This window comes from Drosophila santomea, chromosome 2R (assembly GCF_016746245.2).
Source record: "Drosophila santomea strain STO CAGO 1482 chromosome 2R, Prin_Dsan_1.1, whole genome shotgun sequence".
Lineage (NCBI taxonomy): Eukaryota > Metazoa > Arthropoda > Insecta > Diptera > Drosophilidae > Drosophila > Drosophila santomea.
This window is the reverse complement of record NC_053017.2, coordinates 2,785,265-2,806,676: the sequence shown is the minus strand read 5'-3', so window position 1 is coordinate 2,806,676 and position 21,412 is coordinate 2,785,265. Positions and strand designations below refer to the sequence as shown.

At 42.2% G+C, this 21,412-nt stretch overlaps 3 protein-coding genes across 3 annotated transcripts in view; all 3 read right to left on the bottom strand.

Moving 5' to 3' along the window:
* Positions 1-21,412, bottom strand: part of LOC120445537 — a 44,406-nt gene that overhangs the window by 1,383 nt on the left and 21,611 nt on the right. The window contains exon 2 of the mRNA XM_039626006.2: positions 7,188-7,326. The gene's annotated coding sequence lies outside the window, so the exon portion shown is untranslated. The remainder of the gene's footprint in view (positions 1-7,187; positions 7,327-21,412) is intronic.
* LOC122756428 lies at positions 22-2,007 on the bottom strand. The gene has a single exon (XM_044005882.1). It carries the CDS (start codon positions 2,005-2,007, stop codon positions 22-24), a length of 1,986 nt encoding a protein of 661 aa, XP_043861817.1.
* On the bottom strand, positions 3,137-5,507 carry LOC122756427. Its single transcript, XM_044005881.1, has 2 exons — positions 3,285-5,507; positions 3,137-3,160 (listed from the first exon to the last, which is right to left on the bottom strand). Exons 1-2 carry the CDS (start codon positions 5,505-5,507, stop codon positions 3,137-3,139), a joined length of 2,247 nt encoding a protein of 748 aa, XP_043861816.1.

The window sequence follows — 21,412 nt, the reverse complement described above, 5'->3', positions numbered from 1 at the left end:
CCCCGGACTGGGGGAAGTGCCCTAATCCCTAGGAACGGAGGACTCTTTGTCCTCCATCGGTAGAAGAATAACCTTGTGGACAGGGCGTTTTATGGTGCCGCGAGACGTACGGATCTCAACGACTCGAATGCGGTCGTCGGCTCCTGGAAAGGCAGAAACGATTCTGCCGAGCCGCCATTCGTTCGGTGGTAGATTGTCCTCCTTGACAACTACCATATCGTCGGCTTGGAGGTTCCTGGTCGGAAATTGCCATTTGTTACGTTTATGGAGTTCTTTAAGATACTCCTCTTTCCACCGTGCACTAAACTGCTGATGTTGTGCCTTGAGGTGTTGCCATCGATTTATTATCGACTTGGCTTCGCCCTTTATCTCGGGTTCCGCCGTGGAAAGCAACGGCCCTCCAATGAGGAAATGGCCTGGTGTGAGGGCCAGCAAATCTGAGGGATCTTCGGACATAGGGGAGAGGGGTCTAGAGTTGAGGCAAGCCTCAATCTTAGCGAGAAGCGTCGCCAGCTCCTCAAATGTGTATTTGCGGGCTGACGTCGATTTAAGGAACAGGGTTTTGAAGCTTTTCACCCCTGCTTCCCACAAACCCCCCATATGTGGAGCACCTGGTGGGATGAACCGCCATACGAGTCCCTGATGGCTATATGCATCAGTCACGGACTCTTTGGTAGCTTGGAGAAAGTCCCTGGAAATCAAAGTTGCCGCCCCCACAAAGGTCTTACCATTATCCGAATGGACCCGCTGAGGACAACCGCGCCTTGCTACGAAACGAGCAAAGGCCGCTAGAAATTTCTCGGTTGTTAGATCGGAAGTGGGTTCCAAATGGATAGCCTTCGTGGAAAAACACACAAACACACAAACGTATCCCTTCGTTATGAGACACGCTCTCCCTGTATAATTTTTTATTTCGAAAGGGCCGGCATAGTCGACCCCCGTGTAGGTGAACGCCCTCGAGAAGGAGACTCTATTTGTCGGGAAATCGCCCATCAGCTGTGTTTGGAGTCTCTTCTTGTAAATCGTGCAAATCTTACACGGATTGACCACAGCCTTCACCAGATTCTTGATTTTAGGAATCCAATACTTCGATCGGATCAGGCGTACGATCAATTGACTACCGCCATGAAGAGTAATCTGGTGGGTAAATTGGACGATGAGGCGCGACAGTCTACAGTCATAGGGGAGAATAATCGGATGACGTTCATCATATTGCAGGGTTTTGGAGGCAGTGAGACGGCCGCACGCCCTTAAAATTCCGTGTTGGTCAATGAACGGGAACAAATTCACCAAAGGACTTGACACTGGAAGAGGCCTTTTCTCGGTCAAATGCTGAAGCTCTTGGCCATATGCTCTGCGCTGCGCAATGGAGGTCAGAGTTCGTTCTGCCTCCCGGATCTCTTCACTTGTAGGGCGTGAATTGGGCAAGAACGAACCTTTGCGGCAGCGTTTAAGGAAGCGTTGAACATAGACCAGAACTCGCAGGGCCTTGTCCGATTTGGAGAAACGTTCGAGAAAGTCGATGGACGGGGCCTTGACAAAATGCACTTTGACCGCGCGCTGTTCTAGTTCTGTCACTGGAAGAGTGTCGCTTTGTGCTGGCCATAGCTCTCGTGGCCCTTGCAGCCACTCTGGTCCGTGCCACCAGAGATGGTTTTCTGCCAATTCATGTAGGGATACGCCTCGACTGGCTAGATCGGCGGAATTTTGTTCTGAGCGAACGTGTGCCCAACAGTCGACTGGCGTCGCCTGCGTGATCTTGGCAACTCTGTTGGCCACAAATGTGGTCCAGTTGCACGCAGGCTTTCGTAGCCAGGCTAAGACGATTGTGGAATCTGTCCAGCAGCGGATATCTGAATTGGCGGAGGGCATGTGCGGAAGGATTGCTGTCACCATTTCGGTAAACAGCACGGCACCACAGAGCTCTAGCCGAGGAAGGGAGACGGTTTTTACCGGGGCCACTCGTGTTTTGGCTGTAAGCAGGCGAGTCAGGATCCTTTGCCCCATCTCGACGCGGATGTATATAGCCGCTCCATAGGCTCTCTGAGACGCGTCACAGAAACCGTGGTGCTCTATGATTACCTCAGGCTGGTACCAGATCCATCTCGAACGCGGATCTGGTTGAGGTCGGAATACTCGTCTAAAAACGATTGCCACCGCTGACTCATTTCAGTGGGAAGCTTATCGTCCCAGCCTAAGTTCTGCAACCAAATCTCCTGCATGAACATTTTTGAACGGATTATGAACGGCGCGAGCCACCCGGCAGGATCGAACAACCTAGCGATTTGGGACAAAACTTCTCGCTTTGTATAGGAGGGTTCCACAACTATTTCGGGGGGAACGAAATAGAATTCGTCGGACTTTGCCCTCCACCGAATACCGAGCGTCTTGGCCGTGCTTTCGGCATCGATGTCGAGGAACTCGCTATGAAGGAGGTGTTCGGCCGGGACGTCTTTAAGGACGCTTTTGTTGTTCGAGGTCCACTTTCTTAGCGGAAACCCGGAGGCACTTAGGGCTGCTTGCAACTCTCGAATCGAACTTTGGGCTTCGTTTACGGAATTCGCCCCTGCCAGAACGTCGTCGACGTACATGTGCTGCTGGATGATGCGGCTGGCATTTGGAAATGGCGCTTGGATATCCTCTGCCAGCTGTTGCAAGACTCGAATGGCGAGGAAGGGGGCGCAGTTGACCCCGAAGGTAACTGTTTTTAGTTCAAAGTCTCGGATATCTCCTTCCTTGTTTCGGAACAGAATTCTTTGAAACGGGGTATGTTTTGGATCGACCCAGATCTGACGATACATTTTCGTAATGTCTGCACTGAAGACGTATTGAAAATAACGCCATTTCAGGACCTGGATCGTTAGATCGGATTGAAAGACTGGACCAGCATGAAGGATATCATTTAAGCTGGTCCCATTTGCCGACGGACTTGAAGCGTTGAATACAACGCGAAGCTTTGTAGTGGTGCTTTCGGGCTTAACTACCGCGTGATGAGGAAGATGATACGAGGGAGAATTGTGAGTCGGCGGAACTTCTTTCATATGACCCAGATCCAGGTACTCCTGGATCATGCTGTCATATTGCTCTTTTAAGGGGAAGTCTCTTTTTAAACGATTTTCGTTTCTAAGAAACTGAGCTAACGCAATGGACCTTGAATATCCTAAATCGGAACCGGTATTCTCGGGGTCCCGGAACGGGAGCGTCACCACGTACCTCCCGCTTGCGTCTTTTGTTGTTGTTTGGAGGAAGTTCCTTTCACAATACGACTCTTTTACCATCTTTACTGGTAGATCCTCCACCTCCCAGAACTTGCTGAGAAGCGTGTCGAGCGAATCAGGGTCGCCTATTTGGTGCACCTGGGTCGTGAAGGATGCGACCCGTTTCGGCTTACCCTTGGAAATCGGCCCCGTTAACACCCACCCGAAAATAGTTTCTTGGCCCAGGAGCGAGCCGCAAATATTTTGTCGGGTGCCATCCATCATTATGGATGGTAGAATGTCAGCCCCGATCAGTACATCAATTTGAGAGCTCTCAAAAAAGGTAGGATCTGCCCAGCGGAGTGCGGGCAGGTCCTTCAAAGAATTCCGAGGGATCGGATAGGAGGGCAGTTTGCCTGAGAGCTCCGGAAGGACGTACGCTTCAGTGTCTAACTGTAGACCTGGCTTAGTAGGAGAGCGAATCCCGAAGTGACACAGCTTCGAGGATTTCGCGGAGACCGAATGATTTAACCCGGAGACTTGGGTCTGGGTGTTGCGGAATGGCAACTTGATGAGGTTGAACAGGCGCTCTGAAATGAACGTCGCCTCGGATCCCGAGTCGATTAAGGCTCGGGCTCGGTAGTTCGTCCCCAAATGGCACACGTCAATGATCGCTGTGCTCAGTAGGACGGCTGAAGTGCCGGACGCGAAAAAAGTTTGCACCGCTGAGGTGCTTGCCGATGCATTTCTGCTGGAGGGTCTCGGAGGTTGCTGTGTAGGGGGCGAGGTTGAGGAACTCGCATTTTCGGAATTTGGGGGGCTGCGATGCAGCAGCGTATGGTGCCTGCCCTTACATGTAAAGCAGCTGTGTGTGCTTGTGCAGTCGCGTAGCTGGTGACCTCTGGCAAAACAATTCAGACATAGCTGCTTCTTTTTTATATAGCCGGAGCGCGAGTCAACAGACATTTGAAGAAAACGCGGGCACAATCTGACCGGATGGTTCTCCTTAGAACATAAGTCACACCCTTTCTGTTTGGTGCTGACCTTTGTCTCGAAGGATTGAAGCCTTTTTGGAACTGCCTGAGTCGGTTTCATATCTTCGATGGCTTCCAATGTCCGATACCTTTCGCTCAGGAAGGCATTCATTTCTTCCCAAGCTGGGATCTCGGATTTGGCAGTTAGCGACTGTTCCCATAAGGACAGGGTCTGCTTGGGCAGTTTGCTCGCGCAAAGGAAAACCAAGAGACAATCCCAGTTTTCTGTGGATACCTGGGAATGCGCTAGTGCTTTTAAACACCCCTGAATCGTGGATTGTAGCTCTTTCAGAGCATGGCCAGATTCTTGCGAAATTGAACTCAAGTTAAAAAGGAGCTTGAGCTGGCTGTTGACTAAAAGTCGCTTGTTTTGGAACCGATCTCGAAGCGCCTCCCACGCGGAAGCAAAACCATAATTCGTGAGAGGAGATTTCGCCACGATGGCTTTTGCTTCGCCACTTGTTTTCGTTAGGAGATGGAATAGCTTCTCGACCGGAGTCAGCCTGGGGTTGTTTACGTAAATTGCCGTGAATAGGTCCCGGAAAGTGGGCCATCGGAGGTAGTCGCCATCGAAGACTTCCGTGTCGCATGGAGGTAAGCGGCAGCCGGACGAAATTAGCGGCTGAGAGGGTGCTTGCGCGACTTGAGGCGTTGCTCTGTCGATTGTTTCGCCAATTTGTGCTGCACATGACTCGTATACTGAGTAGCAGTAGTCATATTTGGCCTGGAGAATAGACACTGTGTCGAGGGATCCTTCTTGGGCCATTAGGTCAGAGCATGTTTCGTACTCTCTTTCCACTTTGTCCCATAAGGCTCGCACCTGTTGCAGACGGACTTGTAACGTGTGTAGGGACGGAGAGGCTTGATCAGGAGTGTTGATCTTCGCTTCGAAAAGGCTTACGCGATCGCTGACGGCGATGAATTTATGCAACGCTGCGGTTGCGGGCGTTGGCTGCTCAGAGGATGCCATTTTCTTTGTGGTAGAGCGTGTGACGCGGAGGAAATCAGTCCCGACAGCGGAGGGACTCTCGGATTTTCTCGATAGAGAAGACTCACTAGACGCTCGCGGCACAGGTCGGAATATGACAATCCTAGGAGTTGTCTTCGAACTAGTCGATGACAAAACCTTTGCTTTCGGAGTGGGAGTCGCGGTTTTGACCCTGGGACTAACGGACTTGGGTGCTGGCTTACCGCGAGTGGATAGCGGAGATTGCGGGTTGAACTTTTGTTCTTTTCCAGGTGCGGGTGTCTTTTTCTTGTCTCCCTCTAGGGGCATGCTCAGCTGTGCCCTAGGAGAAGGAAGTCAAGAAGGCCTGCCCGCCGCAAAAAATGTGGAATCGAAAAAGAACCAGACACAGAGAGCACCCAAATCTGGATGGACAAAGAATCCCGTCGGAATTCGGGAGAAAGTAGCAATTGGGATCTGGAAACAATAGCTCAAATTTATAAAAAAAACTATGAATTGCAATTTCTAGAAAAAATAGCTAAAAAAGCTACCAGCTGGAGTCTGGATAATAGCCAATGATTTATAAAAAATCGCTACCGACTGGAAACCGAAAAAAAACAAAATAGCTAATATATAGAAAATAGCTATAAATTGGAATTTATGGAAAAAATAGCTAAATAATAGCTACCAGATGCAGTCTGGGTAATAGCCAATAATTTATAAAAAATCGCTACTGACTTGAGATCCCGAAAAAAATAGCTAATATATAGAAAATAGCTATAAATTTGAATTTATAGAAAAAAAAAATAGCTAAAAAATAGCTAACAGATGGAGTCTGGGTAATAGCCAATAATTTATAAAAAATCGCTACCGACTTGAAATCCCGAAAAAAATAGCTAATATATAGAAAATAGCTATAAATTCGAATTTGTGGAAAAAATAGCTAAATAATAGCTACCGAATAGAGTTCGGATGATAGCTAATAATTTATAAAAATAGCTACCGGATTTAGGACCACAACGAAAAAACACGCCAAAAAGCCAAGTAGGGAGGCTGATAAATTTGGGTGGAACTGATAAATAATTATTTTAATTTAGGAACCAGAAATAGGAGCCAGAAATAGGTTGTAAAAAATTATTATTTGGCTTAAATAATTATTAAATAATCGGGTCAGTTTTTTCTTAAATTTTGTCGTCGGACTTATTTATTTTATTTTATGTTTCGATTATAGGGTATCTTTCGTCGCTATGCGCCGGTTTTTGTCAGGGCAATAAAGAACAAAGAGGAGACGAAAGAACTTGCACTTGGCAAGCCTATGTAAGTCGCGACTGTGTGTATGTATGTATGTATTATTTGGAATTTAAACATATATATGTAATGTAATAACGGAAGATCAGATTTTATTTTATTCTGTATGTCGAAATTTGTGTTTTATTTTGAGCCAAGAAATAAAATTTGTTCTCAGTTCGGCTTCGATATTATTTATTATTTTTGGAAATATGTTTTATTTGTATATTAAACTGGTTAAATATATGGAGTGATTTTTATATATGTATGTAGATGTAAATTTTATTGGAATATGTATATGTATATTTATATGGATATATAATTTTATGTGTATGTAAAATTTTGCTAAATACGTATATGTATATTTGATTTAATTTATTTGAATTTGTGGTTTGTATTTTATATTGAGGCAAAAAAAAACAGCAGTTTAGCAGCGGACGATAATAGTGAATTTTGGACAGTGTTTTAAAAAAATGTATATATATATATGTATATGCGCTTGGATACCAGCGGATCACCGTGAAAGGAAGTAGGGGGCCGGTATTGGCAAAGTGCTTTTTTATGCACTTAAAAAAGAAGTAATCACGGTGGCTGGGCGCATGTACTTATATATTTTCACTTAATTTTCACTTTTCACTTGATTCGGATGAACGGAAAGAATAACGCCGTTGGAAAAAAAAACGAAAATGGCGACCACGGACGGAATAGGATATAAAGCCGTACTTATCTTGATTTTTTCCGCAAGGAGCGCTGGCAGGATCACGATGTGTCGCGGACTCGAAGGACCATCAAAAGGAGTGGGCGGATTGACGTCCAAGATAAGTTGACTTCTGAATGGTTGTTGTTGTTGTGGTGGCTGCTGCTGATCAGTCCCTCCAAAAAAGAAAAAGTCACGGGCTCGACTTCAGTTTTGCACTTTATTATCGCACTTGTAAATTAAGACTAACTTAAAACTAACATTTTGAGTACCGCGGGACCGCGGAGTGGTGAATAGAGCGAGAGGAGGGAGGGAGAGCGCGAGGAGAGAAGGAGAGCGCGAGGAGAGAAGGAGAGCGCGAGCAGCGGTGCTTGCGAGCCGTGGAGGAGCTTTACACTGCTTACGCTGCCGCTCAGTGGTTTGCGCCCTTCTGGCGTGAACAATAAGCTTAGATAGTTATAAGAATATTTATGTATCGCATGATTTAATAATATGTAGTAAAAATGTGGGGATTTAGATATAAATGTTAATTGTGATAAGAATTAAATTAATAAGAAATAGTTTCGATTATCTTATTTAATTCATTGGTAGACAACTTCTCGTTTAACTCCATTGTGAAATTTCTTTTAATTAAATTCAATTAAACTTCATTATAATTCACGACAAAATTTAAAAAAAATATTTAATTTATTTCAGCGATAGACAAATTTCAGTTGTTGCGGCATTTAATTCGTTTCTCAACTTCTTTTATATCATTGCCATTTAATAAATTCCTCTTAAGTTTTGGGTTAGCACTTAAAACAAGGTTATATCAACTCACGCATCTTATCCATCGGCGAAAGATCGATCTCCCTCGAAGGTGTGCTGAAAATTGTATGGCTTTGGCAGGCCACTTTGGGGTTTTAACAAAAGAGTCAAAAAGGCATTCTTCTACACAATTCGTTTCACTTCGCAACAAGAGAAATTTTCTTAGATTTTTACTAACTTTACTTAAATTATAAAAATAAATGTATTCTAATTTTTCAGAGGTTTTTCATTACCTATTCATGCCTTCTATTACCAGAATCAAATTCACAAAACATTTCATATGAGTGTTGTAAAAGTTAGGTAACTTGATACAGGGTATTTTTTTTTTTTTTTTTTTTTTTTTACACACCTCCCGCCCAACCGACCGAGGGGCGCTGCCGTGTATCGTACGGCTCGAATCGCGGGAAGATAGAAGCGATATAGAAGACAGTAAAGGACGAGGAAATATATGTATATAGAAGTAAGATCTAAGAATTCGTTAAGTATGTTAGTATTGATCGCTTTAAAAACGGCAGAGAGTCAGAATAAGAGATAATAGGATACAATCTATTATAGTCAGAACATAATACTCTGTAGGGATCATGCAACTCATAATTAGATCTACAATGATTTAAAATTAGAGGTACGTAATTTCTAGTAAATCTGCTCGGAACAGTGAAGTTTAGCCGACTAACCAAGTCGGGACTATCCACTTCACCACGAATAAGGTTAAAAATAAAGACTGTTCCAAGCATCGTTTTACGGTTAGCTAAGGAGGGTAAGTTAATTAACATTAATCTACTTGAATAAGGAGGTAATCTAAGGTTTGCATCCCAATTAAGGCGCCGTAAGGCAAAAAGTAATTAGTTCTTTTGAACCGATTCGGTGCGGTCCGAGTAAACTTCATATTGTGGACTCCAAACAGGTGATCCATACTCGAAGATCGGACGGACTAGAGAAATAAATAAGGTTTTGGTCATGTAAGGATCATCAAATTCCTTTGACCACCGTTTTATAAAACCAAGCACACCTCTGGCCTTATTGACAATAGACGAAATATGGTCTGAAAATTTAAGTTTAGGGTCCAGAAGAACACCAAGATCATCAACATGTGTTATTCTGTCCAAAGAGCACCCACTTAAAGTGAAAGTTGCGTGCATTGAGTTGGCACGACAAAAGGTCATAACTTTACACTTTAAGCCATTTAAGTTTAATACGTTATCACGGCACCAGGTTTGAAAGCAATCTAGATCGGATTGTAAGTCCAAATGGCGAGAAGTGTCCTTATATTGCAAGCATAATTTTACATCATCAGCGTACATTAGTACACGCGAATGATTTATTATTAAGGGAAGGTCGTTAATAAATAAGGTAAAAAGGAGCGGACCTAGGTGGCTCCCTTTTGGGACGCCGGATGTGACTCGGAGAATACAAGAAAGAGAATTTTTAAAGAGGACCCGTTGCGTCCTGCCATTCAGATAACTTAGAATCCAATTTAGGAGATCAACAGGGAAACCTAATAAATCAAGTTTTCTTATTAAAAGTGAATGATTAACAGAGTCGAATGCTTTACTAAAATCCGTATAATTGACATCTGTTTGAAGATTATTTTTGAAGCCCTGTACTACGAAGAAGGTTAGCTCCAGAAGGTTAGTAGTTGCAAAGACATTATAATAACAAGATGCGTAACGGCCATACATTGGTTTTGCACTATGCAGCCACTTTTTTGGTGACGACCAAAATTGCTCTCTTTTTGCTCGCCTAAAATCGAGAGCGTTAAAATCTAAAAATAGAATTGTCTCGCTTGTATGAGTAAAAACAATAAAGGAGATCGTGTGCATGTGTGCGTGCTTATTCTAGAAGACGATTTTAGGGCCGAAATCAATTTTGATCAAAGAAACAAATTTGATTAATGTTTTGGTCAATTTCGTAATTCGTAACTCTTATGGTTTGAAAGAAGTTTTTTATACACGTTACTCGTAGAGCATTTTTTACCAACCATAATTGCGCGCTTTTTTAAAAATATCAAAATAAAATATAAAAAAATAATTTAAGTGAATCTTATTTGCATTTTAAATACTGAAAATTGGTAATTTTTATACTAGTAATTTGACTAAATAACTATAGTAAATAATTAACAATAATAAACAACAAACAAAAAGAAATTACATTTAAAATATTTCATAAAAATAATTTAAAACTAAAATATTATTTATAAAATAAATAAAAATATGGAACTCTTTATTGCAAAATTGATTTCATTGATGCACGAAGTGCGGACATAAGCACCGAAGAATCATTGACGTCTTATATTTTTCACACGTCGCACGCTGAATACTCTAATAAAAACTATTCTAATATAAAATCATATTTGAAAATTATTATGCATTATTAGGTACATAGATTGTGCTATTATTATTTCTATGTTGAATTTAAATATAAATTGTTATATTAAGGCAATGCAAAACTAAAGTTTTTAAGTGGTGGCAATTTATAAAAAATAATATAGATTTAAAGTCTAAGAACTTCTAAAATGAAGGGCATATTTTGTCATTTTTACAATGCATGTGCATACGTGTGCACCAATACAGTGGTCAGCTGTCGCTGTATGCGTACAAGAGAGCTGCTGGCTCTAGAGCTCTCCGCTCTCTGGCTTTTGAACAAAATTTCGAGAGAGCCTGGAGCCACTTGAAAAGCCACCACGAAAAAGTCGTGTGCAAAAAATTCGTATGGCGTTACGCATCTTGTTATTCTAATGTCTTTGGTAGTTGTTGATCTGCGTTTCATGAACACATGCTGACATGGTGATATAATTGACCTACAAAGGTGCTGCAAATGAGGAGTGATAACGTTTTCAAAAAGCTTAGGGATAGCAGACAATTTGGAGATTCCTCTGTAATTGCTTGCATCGGATTTGCTACCTTTTTTATGGAGAGGGATCTCAAAGGACTCCTTCCATATTTGGGGGAACTTTGTAGATTCCAGAGATAAGTTAAACAGTTTTAGTAGAGGCTTGCACAAGGCTTCCGCACAGAATCTAAGCACTCAGCCAGGAATTCCGTCGGGACCTGGCGAATAGACAGGCTTAACTCGCTGAAGATCATAAAGCAGTGAGCTTTCGTTTAAAGGGGGCAGAATATTAAATTTGACTTTGATACCGCGTAAGAGAAAGGCCGTTCAGAATGAGGTAACGTAGAATATGTAGTTTGAAAAAACTTGGCAAATAGATCGGCTATTGCCTGATCCGATGTTACCGAAGTATTTTCAAAAAATAGCGAGGAAGGGTAACTGGTTGTTTTGCGCTTAGTGTTAACGAAATTATAAAACTTTTTGGGATCCTGTGCGAACTGGAACTTACAACGGTTTAAATAATTCTTATAACACTGAGCGTTAAGCACGGTAAAATTTAACCGAGCACTTACATATTTAGAGAATATAGATTTAGAACCGGTATTTTTAAATTTTATATAAAGTCTGGACTTACTGGGCGAACTTGGGGGGATGAAATGCCAATCGATAGTTTCATATAGACAAAAATCGACCACCGACTTCTGGTGATCACTGCTAAGGAACGGCCGCTTTAGTTACAGTAGCTCGTTTCTGGCGCCGACAAAATTAGTGGCGTTGTCTAAAGAAAAATTGTTTAGGCTTTCGCCTGGTGCATATAAAGCGCTTAAGACCATGGAAAATGCTACTGTGGAGAGATCCTTGATTAGCTCCAGATGCACAGACTTGGATGCAATGCAAATAAATACGGGTGCCCCGACTATCTGATACCCGTTTGTAACGAGCGAGTTGTTGTCCATGATTAGTTAAAGCAAAATCCTATAGTGTAATCGATAGCTAAGTATTATGATGATCGAGATCGATAGAAGACTAAGAAGAGGAGATTAAAAAGGCACGCGTAAGGAAGCGAATCTCATTTAGCGACTGTTACCCTCTAAGCCAATAAAAACACTCCACCATTCGGAAAACCAGCCATCCTCTCATTTATACACGTTACTCAGCTGGTGAAAGTGCGAAGAGAAATTACAACACTGACCGTTTTTGGCGGTTTGTATATAGAGTTAAATTTACAAGACCAATTTTTCAAAAGTATGGGCGTGACAGTTTTGGGCGGTATGTGGGCGGGGCAAAAAGTTTTTCTGCAGAACGATAGAAATTTACAATACTTATAAGCAAATAAAAAAATATATAACCAGTTTTGGGCGGTTTGTGAGCGCTATAGTGGGCGTGGCAACATGAATCGACAAACTTGCGCTGCGTCTATGTCTCTGGAGTCTGTATGCTTATTCTCAACTTTCTAGCTTATATAGTTCCTGAGATCTCGACGTTCATACGGACGGACAGACAGACGGACGGACAGACGGACATGGTCAGATCGACTCGACTATTGATCTTGATCAAGAATATATATACTTTATATGGTCGGAAACGCTTCCTTCTGCCTGTTACATACTTTTCAAAAAATCTAGTATATCGTTTTACTCTACGAGTAACGGGAATAAACATCGTACCCATCTATTTAAAGACTTGGTAACAGTCTTTTTCTCACCAATAGGTCAATATTTGGAACGCATTATACCAAGTATAGTTTGAGGGCCGGTATGAAGATTAGACTCATGGTAATGCGAAATAATTGCTAACGTTTCTGGATGGGATCTTGGCAGTACATATCGTTGGGTGCTGGTCATTGAAATTAAGCGAAGAACCGCTACACTGATAAAAAATACAACAGGCCAGATGTAAACTCGAGATGTTAACTACAACCGGGATAGAGATACCCACACACTAATAAATAAGTGCTGCCAAAAGACAAATACTTTCACTTCGGCTGAACCCTACTTCCTCGGATGTTATGGAGGCACTTTCTTGCCCACCCTACCATGGTCGCTCATAACCTCAGCTCTAAATAGCTTGAGCGACCCCTTGTGCATGTGCTACCCTATATCGCCAAGCAAAGCTAGCTGCGGCCACTTCAAAATTTCTTCAAAACATTATAAAATTTTTTTACACGCTAAAAGGAAATAAATAACTAAGACTAAACAATAAACACATAATGTAAATGTAGATATAAATGGTATACGATAGAATGGGTAATTATAATAGAGTATAAGAAGTTATCAAAATGTTTTTAAATTATTGAAATAATTTTTTTTGACAATTCAATTGCTGAATGAAATCGAAGGGAATGGCAATTCGAAGTCGGATTTAGGTTTATCGGCAAACTTCGTCTATGCCCTTTTTCTTACCCTAACTCACCTTAGCGGCGACACAGTTCCTAAAACTAAATCTGACCAACAAATGGCGATAGAAAGTATCTTTTATCTAACGAGCAAGCGCTACAAAAATACCCCCTCAGTAAGATCAGAGTTGGGGTCAACACTCCAAGACTGATAAAACAGCTTGCGAGGTTGCTTTATGTCCTTAGCATGGAACCTGCCAACATAACGTCCCGTCAAATCCTCCAGATCATAATACACTTGACCAATCTTCTTTCTCACCCTTGCTTTTACGAAGGATGTCCCCATCTTTGCATTGTAACCAGCTGCGAAATTGCTCTGCTTGAAATTTCTGCGGCAGACTTCCTGGCCTTCATCGAAAGATACCTCTTTTGAGCGCAAATGGTAATACAAAAATGAAAAAATATCAAAACATTTTTCAAAAGTGTGGGCGTGGCACCTTTGGGCGGTTTGTGGACGTTAGAGTGGGCGTGGCAAAAAGTTTTTTAGCAAATCAATAGAAATTTACAAGACCAATACAAAAATGAAAAAATATCAAAACATTTTTCAAAAGTGTGGGCGTGCCAGTTTTGGGCAGATTGTGGGCGTTAGAGTGGGCGTGCAAAAAGTTTTTTTGCAAACCGATAGAAGTTTACAAGACTAATACAAAAATAAAAAAATATCACAACATTTTTTAAAATTGTGGGCGTGGCAGTTTTAGTCGGTTTGTGGGCGTTAAAGTGGGCGTGGCAGCCTGAATCGACAAACTTGCGCTGCGTCTATGTATGTCTAGAATCTGTATGCTTAATTTCAATTTAGCTTTTATAGTTCCTGAGATCTTGACGTTCATACGGAGAGACGGACGGACAGATCCACTAGGCTATTGATCCTGATCAAGAATATATATACTTTTTATGGTCGGAAACGCTTTCTTTTGCCTGTTACATACTTTTACTCTACGAGTAACAAGTATAAAAATTACAATATCTACGGTCGAGTTTAGGCGGCGTGGAACTGGAAACCATACGGTCGCTCGAACCCTCGATTGCCAATTATAAAAGGACTAAGAATTTGCTGATTAATCGACTTGATAATAAAGTTCTATACTTCAGGCAATATTTAAGAAGGGCTCATTAATAGGTCTTTTGGGAGCTCAGTGAATTATGAATTCGCATCTGCAGGCAATTCGACCCCTGGCCACTATGCAACAAATTTTGGATAGACTTCTGAATCACACCATCACTTGAAAACTGGATCAGAGGACGCGAACAGATTCCGTTTTGTCCGCACTGGTTTCTCAACCGGAGATTCCACCACAGATTCCCGAATAGCTTAACACCACAAAGGAATACTGAGTCCGGACTACCGGTACAAGTTGGCACTTCAGAAATACAGCCTGCAGTGCCAAAACCCCTCTCGGTGGTTCCACTAAAGAAACAAATTTTCGTTTCTCGGCTTTCCCCTGATCAAACATCATCTGATGTATTGTCTTATATAACATACAAAACAATAGCCGACAACATAAAAGTGGAAAATTTAATTCTTTTTACGCTAGGGACATCTCATCCTTCAAGATAACTGTCCCTAATGAGCTATTCTCGACCATATTTTTGGCCAAATAGTATGGTGGTGAAAGAGTTCGAAGCTAAGACTAAAAATAGAAAAAAAGGGCCCGTGGGTATTAAACTTCCCACACGTGGCCTGATCTCTGCCCATCCTCCTCTTCAACTTCTAGTTTTTGATCTTCCAAAAACTGAACTAAACTTACTTAACTAATTTTTATTTAGATAGCCTTTCCTTTGCATCCCATATTATTTTGTTTACAGAGACGTGGTTAAAACCGGAGATACATAACTCTGAAGTTTTTCTAGGTATGTCCACAGTATACAGGCAGGAGGGGCGGAGTCCTAATTGCTGTTAGGTCTACCCTTAAGTCAAAGGAGGTACTTTTTGACGAGTTTCGTAACTTAGAATTTTTATGCGTAAAGCTGTCATTTTCTTATAGCTATGTTTATATTACGTGCTCTTACATTCCGCCGTCTTCTGAATTTCCTGAATATATAAATCATTTGTCCGCTTTCCAATTTAAAATAGACTTTCCAATAGGGACCAACTGGTTGTTTAAGGTGACTTTAATATACCAGGCACTAAGTGGTCTACAGAAGAACAGTCGAATATTCTACTGCCTATACCACAGCATGACTTTATTGACGGCTTGTTCGACATATCGTTGTCGCAAGTTAATTATATTCGAAATTCTCTTGGTCGATTATTGGATCTATGCTTTGTTACAAGTCCTGAAAGTGTGTTTCTGACTAGAGTAGCACCTCTTAGTTAACCAGACGATCCATGCCGTCCAACTTTCGAGGTGACAATCGACAAAGGTACCGTAATAAAAGAGAGGCTTGTGAGGAGTCTTAAAACTCTCCACAAATCCGGGTGCAGGGGAGCGGCCTAGCAACAGCGAACACGGCTGGAATGCGGGAGGAGTCAAGGGCGGTCAGGTCAAACGGTAAATAATGGACCTTGGACCCCGACATTGAACGAGCAGGAGCGACTCAAGGCAGTCAGTCAAGGAAACACGCGTAGGGCAGACGAGCAAGCGCAGAGTGCGGGCGCGAGTCGCGCAGTCAGGACACAGGCGTGTGGCCGGACAGTCGAAGCAGACGCAGAAGGTGTAGGTAAATTATATCACCATGTCAACAACTACTGACCTTCTGGAGCTAACCTGCTTCGTAGTACAGGGCTTCAAAAATAATCTTCAAACGACTCTGTTAATCATTCACTTTTATTAAAAAAAACTTGATTTATTAGGTTTCCCTGCTGATCTAAATTGGATTCTAAGTTATCTGAATGGCAGGACGCAACGGGTCCTCTTTAAAAATTCTCTTTCTTGTATTCTCCGAGTCACATCCGGTGTCCCACAAGGGAGCCACCTAGGTCCGCTCCTTTTTACCTTATTTATTAACGACCTTCCCTTAATAATAAAGCATTCGCGTGTACTTATGTAAGCTGATGATGTTAAATTATGTCTCCAGTATAAGGACATTTCTCGCCATTGGACTTACAATCCGATCTAGCTAGCTTTCAAACCTTGTGCCGTGATAACGTATTAAACTTAAATGGCTCTAAGTGTAAAGTTATGACCTTTTACGTGCCAACTTAATGCACGCGACTTACTTACATGTTGATGATCTTGGTGTTCATCTGGACCCTAGCCTTAAATTTTCAGACTTTATTTCGTCTATTGTCAATAAGGCCAGGGGTGTGCTTGGTGGTGGTGATAAAACGGTGGTCAAAGGAATTTGATGATCCTTACAGGACCAAAACCTGATTTATATCTCTAGTCCGTCCGATCCTCGAGTATGGATCACCTGTTTGCAGTCCACAATACGAAGTATACTCGGACCGCATTGAATCGGTTCAAAAGAACTTCTTACTTTTTGCCTTACGCATTAATTGGGATGCAAACCTTAGAGAACCTCCTTATTCCAGTAGACTAATGTCAATTAGTTTACTCTCCTTAGCTAACCGTAGAACGATGCTTGGAAGTCTTTATTTTTAACCTTATTCGCGGTGAAGTTGATAGTCTCGACTTGGTTAGTCGGCTAAACTTCACTGTTCAAAGCAGATTTACTAGAAATTACGTACCGTTAAATTTAAGTCAATGTAGATATAATTATGAGTTTCATGATCCCTACAGAGTATTATGTTCTGACTATAATAGATTCTATCTATTATCTAATATTTCCTCGTTCTTTACTGTCTTCTATATCGCGTATATCTTCCCGAGATTCGAGCCTTACGATACACGGCAGCGCCCCTCGGTCGGTTGGGCGGGAGTTGTGGCCGTGGGACTCAGACGTAGAAAAAAAAATTAGAGCCAGAAAGATCAATAAGGCAGCGATTGCATAATTATACCTGTTACTCGTAGAGTAAATGGGTATACTAGATTCGTTGAAAAGTATGTAACAGGCAGAAGGAACCGTTTCCGACCATATAAAGTAAATATGTTCTTGATCAGGATCAATAGCCGAGTCGATCTGGCCATATCCTTCTGTCCGTATGAACGTCGAGATCTCAGGAACTACTAAAGCTAGAAAGTTGAGATAAAGCATACAGACTCCAGAGACGTAGACGCAGCGCATGTTTATGTTGCCACGCCCCCTCTAACGCCCACAAACAGCCCAAAACTGCCACGCCCACACTTTTGACAAATAATTTGATATTTTTCCATTTTTGTATTAGTTATGTTATTTTCTATCGATTTACCAAAAAACTCTTTGTGCCACGCCCACTCTAACGCCCACAAACCGCCCAAAGCTGCTACGCCCACACTTTTTAAAAATGTTTTGATATTTTTTCATTTTTGTATTGGTCTTGTAAATTTCTATTGATTTGTTAGAAAACTTTTTGCCACGCCCACTCTAACGCCCACAAACCGCCCAAAGCTGCCACGCCCACACTTTTGAAAAATGTTTTGATATTTTTTCATTTTTGTGTTGGTCTTGTAAATTTCTATCGATTTGCCAAAAAACTTTTTGCCACGCCCACTATTACGCCTACAAACCGCCAAAAACTGGCCTTCGCACTTACACTAGCTGAGTAACGGGTATCAGATAGTCGGGAAACTCGACTATAGCGTTCTCTCTTGTTTTTTTGTAGAAAAGCGAGCAGCTTTAAAGAAGCAGCTTTCGACAGTGTTTCCTCAAGTATCGTACAAGTGTTACCCTATATATTTACGGGAAACCATGGGTAACACTTTTTCCAAAGGTTTTCAGGGTTACGCCTTTTTCGCCTAATTGGCGGTTGCATTTAAATTACGGCGGTAACAATTAAGTATATCTATCCCTAGTTTAAAAGGAAAACAACCACTGGAGCATTTGTTATATTATTTCCTTACTATTAAGATAGAGTTAAGTTATGAAATCACCCGCGTCCCAAAAACCATCGATAAGCCTCAGAAGGCACCACTGACTAAGCACAGCCATCGATCAGAGGAGGGACGATCAATACCAATCGATAAGCCTCAGAAGGCACCTCTGGCAAAGCAGACGATCGATAACGGTTCGCACGGAAGCGAGGGAGGAGAAAAGAGAATCGATCGTCACTTTCGTATCGTCTGCCAACAGAGACGGACGGATCGCTCAGCAACCAATGGTACATAACCAATTTAAAAGAAGCGTGGTCCGTGATAAAGCTAAATTCTTGACCCTCCAGATATGTCCTAAATTTTTGTACTACCAACACGGCTGCCAAACACTCCTCTTTAGTCACCATATCAATTGATTGACACTTGTTCAGCTTCCGAGATATAAAGGATACCGAACCTCGTTTCCTTCTGCGTCTCGCTGCATAAGAACAAATTCCTGTATTGCGTGCATCACAATGACTAGAGAAAGGTGCGTAAAAATTTGGACTGTGTAAGACTGGGGCGGTGCACATATGTTGCTTTAGACCCTCAAAAGCTTCCTGAGCCTCCTTGGTCCAAATAAATTTGCGTCTGTTATTAAGGGTATTGGTGATTGCGGAGGCAAGAGCTGCGAAGTTCTTTATGAACTGTGAGGTAGTTTCTTAGGCTGGGAGTCCCGCCAGGGTCCTCTACAGAGAATTTATAGATTTGGGGACCAGCGAGCTTGGATGAGCCGGTGAGCTGACAATGAATTCGTTAGCCACCGGATTACACCAAAAGAAATTGGCGTTAAGAGTCAAAGAATTCGAGGCGGATGGCGCAAATTGGGCCGTATGGCCAAAAGAGGGTAAAAATAATATTTTGTGGACCTAACTCCTTTTCCAAGTCAATTGTCCAAACTCTCACTTCCTCACACTCTCGTTTCGATCTCCGCGTTACAAGTTTTCGCGTCCGCCCGGTCTCAATACTTCGCTTCCCCTCCTTTTTTTCAAGTCAGCGTCAAACGACCTCTGATTTGAAAACTCCACTAATAAGTGATCATCAAACGGGCTCTCATTCCAAACTGACTTTCGCTTTTGTCCACGAAACTTCTCCAGAACTTCTTGTCGAGTTTTTGCATTCCTTCTCGAAGTTTCTGATCTCGAGTCCTCTCGCTCTTCTTATCTCTGCATCGATTGCCTTAGGACATGTGATCATGGTGGATTTCGCTGCGTGTGCCTGTGTGTGTGCGTGTGCGTTAGCCTTCCAGGCTAACGGAGCGAGCTCGGCTAGAGATGATAGTTTTGTAACTTATCGTAGGTGGCGGCCGTAGCCTTATTCTAATTAACATAATTATTTATCTTACTTAGCTAATACGGGGGAATATATATATATACTGTTACTTATTATTATTTGTTTTTTTATCTGTTTTTTTATTATTAGTTACACGGCCTCTATTTACATATTATTTACTTTGTTTAATTTGTGGGGGGCCGGTTGGCTCCTCACATTCCCCTCCTTCTTCGGGGAATGAAAAGAGATCCTGATCTCGTTCCGTCTATTAATAAGGACTCGGAACTCTGCTCCTCCGGCATAGTTCAGGAATCTCTGGTCCGCTCTTTGCTCGGATACCTCCTCCATAATCCACTCCTCGTCTGGTTTCAGGGTCGGCCTCGGCTCCGGTATGACCGGCTTTGAAGCTGGCGTCGGCTTAAAGCGCCTTAAAGTAAAAAGGGCAAGGTCCTTCGAGAAATTCTGTTGTTTTCCCCCACCAGTGGTAAGAAACACAGAAGAAGAAACCAGCGCCTTAAAGTAAAAAGAGCAAGGTTATTCGAGTGATTCTGTTGTTTCCCCCACCAGTAGTAAGAAACACAGAATAAAAGACCACGCCTTAAAGTACTAGGACTATAAGGTGAAACATTGTGTTCTTGCTTTTCTTTGGCTGATCAATCAGCTGTGAGTCGAGGCACAGCTAGGTCAACTGGGCGATTAATCAAAAAATCCTCCAACGGATCACGCCAAAGAATACAAGCAGAAAGTACAAGTCACAGTGATTGTTTTCCCAAGATGTTGTCGGAAAGATCTGTGAAATTGATGCAAGACCAAGGAGTGCTGCACAACAAAATACTGCAAGCCATCAAGGACAAGGCATCTATACCAGCAATAGAAGCATTGGTAGACCAATTAACTACTAACAACAATGCGCTGGTAAAATTGGGAGTTGGCGATCATCAATATTTTAATGACAAAATATTCATTAAAACTATGAATGCTGTCAAGGCCTACAAGGAGTCGCAATTAAAGGTAGAAACACTTGAAGAGGTAAATGTACCAAGTGGATCAAAATTATCTGATTCCGCATCAGCTCGGAGCTCCAGTCCAGTTGATAATCTGGTTCAACTGGTGGACAGAAGAGCGGACAGGGTGAGGCAATAGATAAGCCTAATATACGAAACCCTGGATAGTTCAAGTGAGATTGAACTTGTCAAGCAGCTGGCAATGATGAAAAGTCATTGGTCCAACGTGACGGACACACTGAAACTGCTTGAAAACAAGTATGACAGAACTGCTGTCAGACAGAACTGTCAAGATGAGGCAGACATTCTGCAATCTGATGTTGCCGCACTAGAAATGGTACTTCAGAGGAAGTTGGAACAGTGCAAAAGCTCCAACTACGACGTGCCAGAACTCCCAAAAGTGGACCTTCCAACGTTCAATGGAAATGCGAAGGAATGGCCAACATTTTACGAGCTGTTCTCTGAACTAATAGACAGCAGGAAGGATCTCAGCAACACAAGGAAGCTGGGATATTTAAGAGCCTGCTTAAAAGGAGAAGCTCAAATGTTGGTTAGCCATTTGATAACGGGATCAGCGGCTAGCTATCCAGCAGCGTGGGAGCTTATCTGCAAACGCTATGAGAATAGCGACCGAGAGCATATTCATCATAAAGCAAAAAGGAAAAATAGGAAGCTCTGCTGACGTAATTTTAGCTGAAATTCTGCTGCGGAAATTTTCGCCAGAAGCCTTGCATCTGTATGAACAGCATGTAAAAAAGGCAAGAGCTATACAGTCCTTACAAGATGTACTAGAGTTTATTGAGCAACAATACAACTCAGTAAATGCCATTACCAAAAATACCGCTCAGCTTGCTACCAAAAAAGTGCAAGTTAGATCGTGTGCCTTTTGCTCTAAGGATGGCCACGATATGATAAAGTGTCTCAAATTCAGAGCACAATCAATCGAAAAAAGAAAAGAATTCGTTCAAAAGAACACAATGTGCTTTAGATGCTTTGGAAAGCATAATGCTATCGACTGCAGAAAGGAAATTACATGCAATCGATGCTCCAAAAGA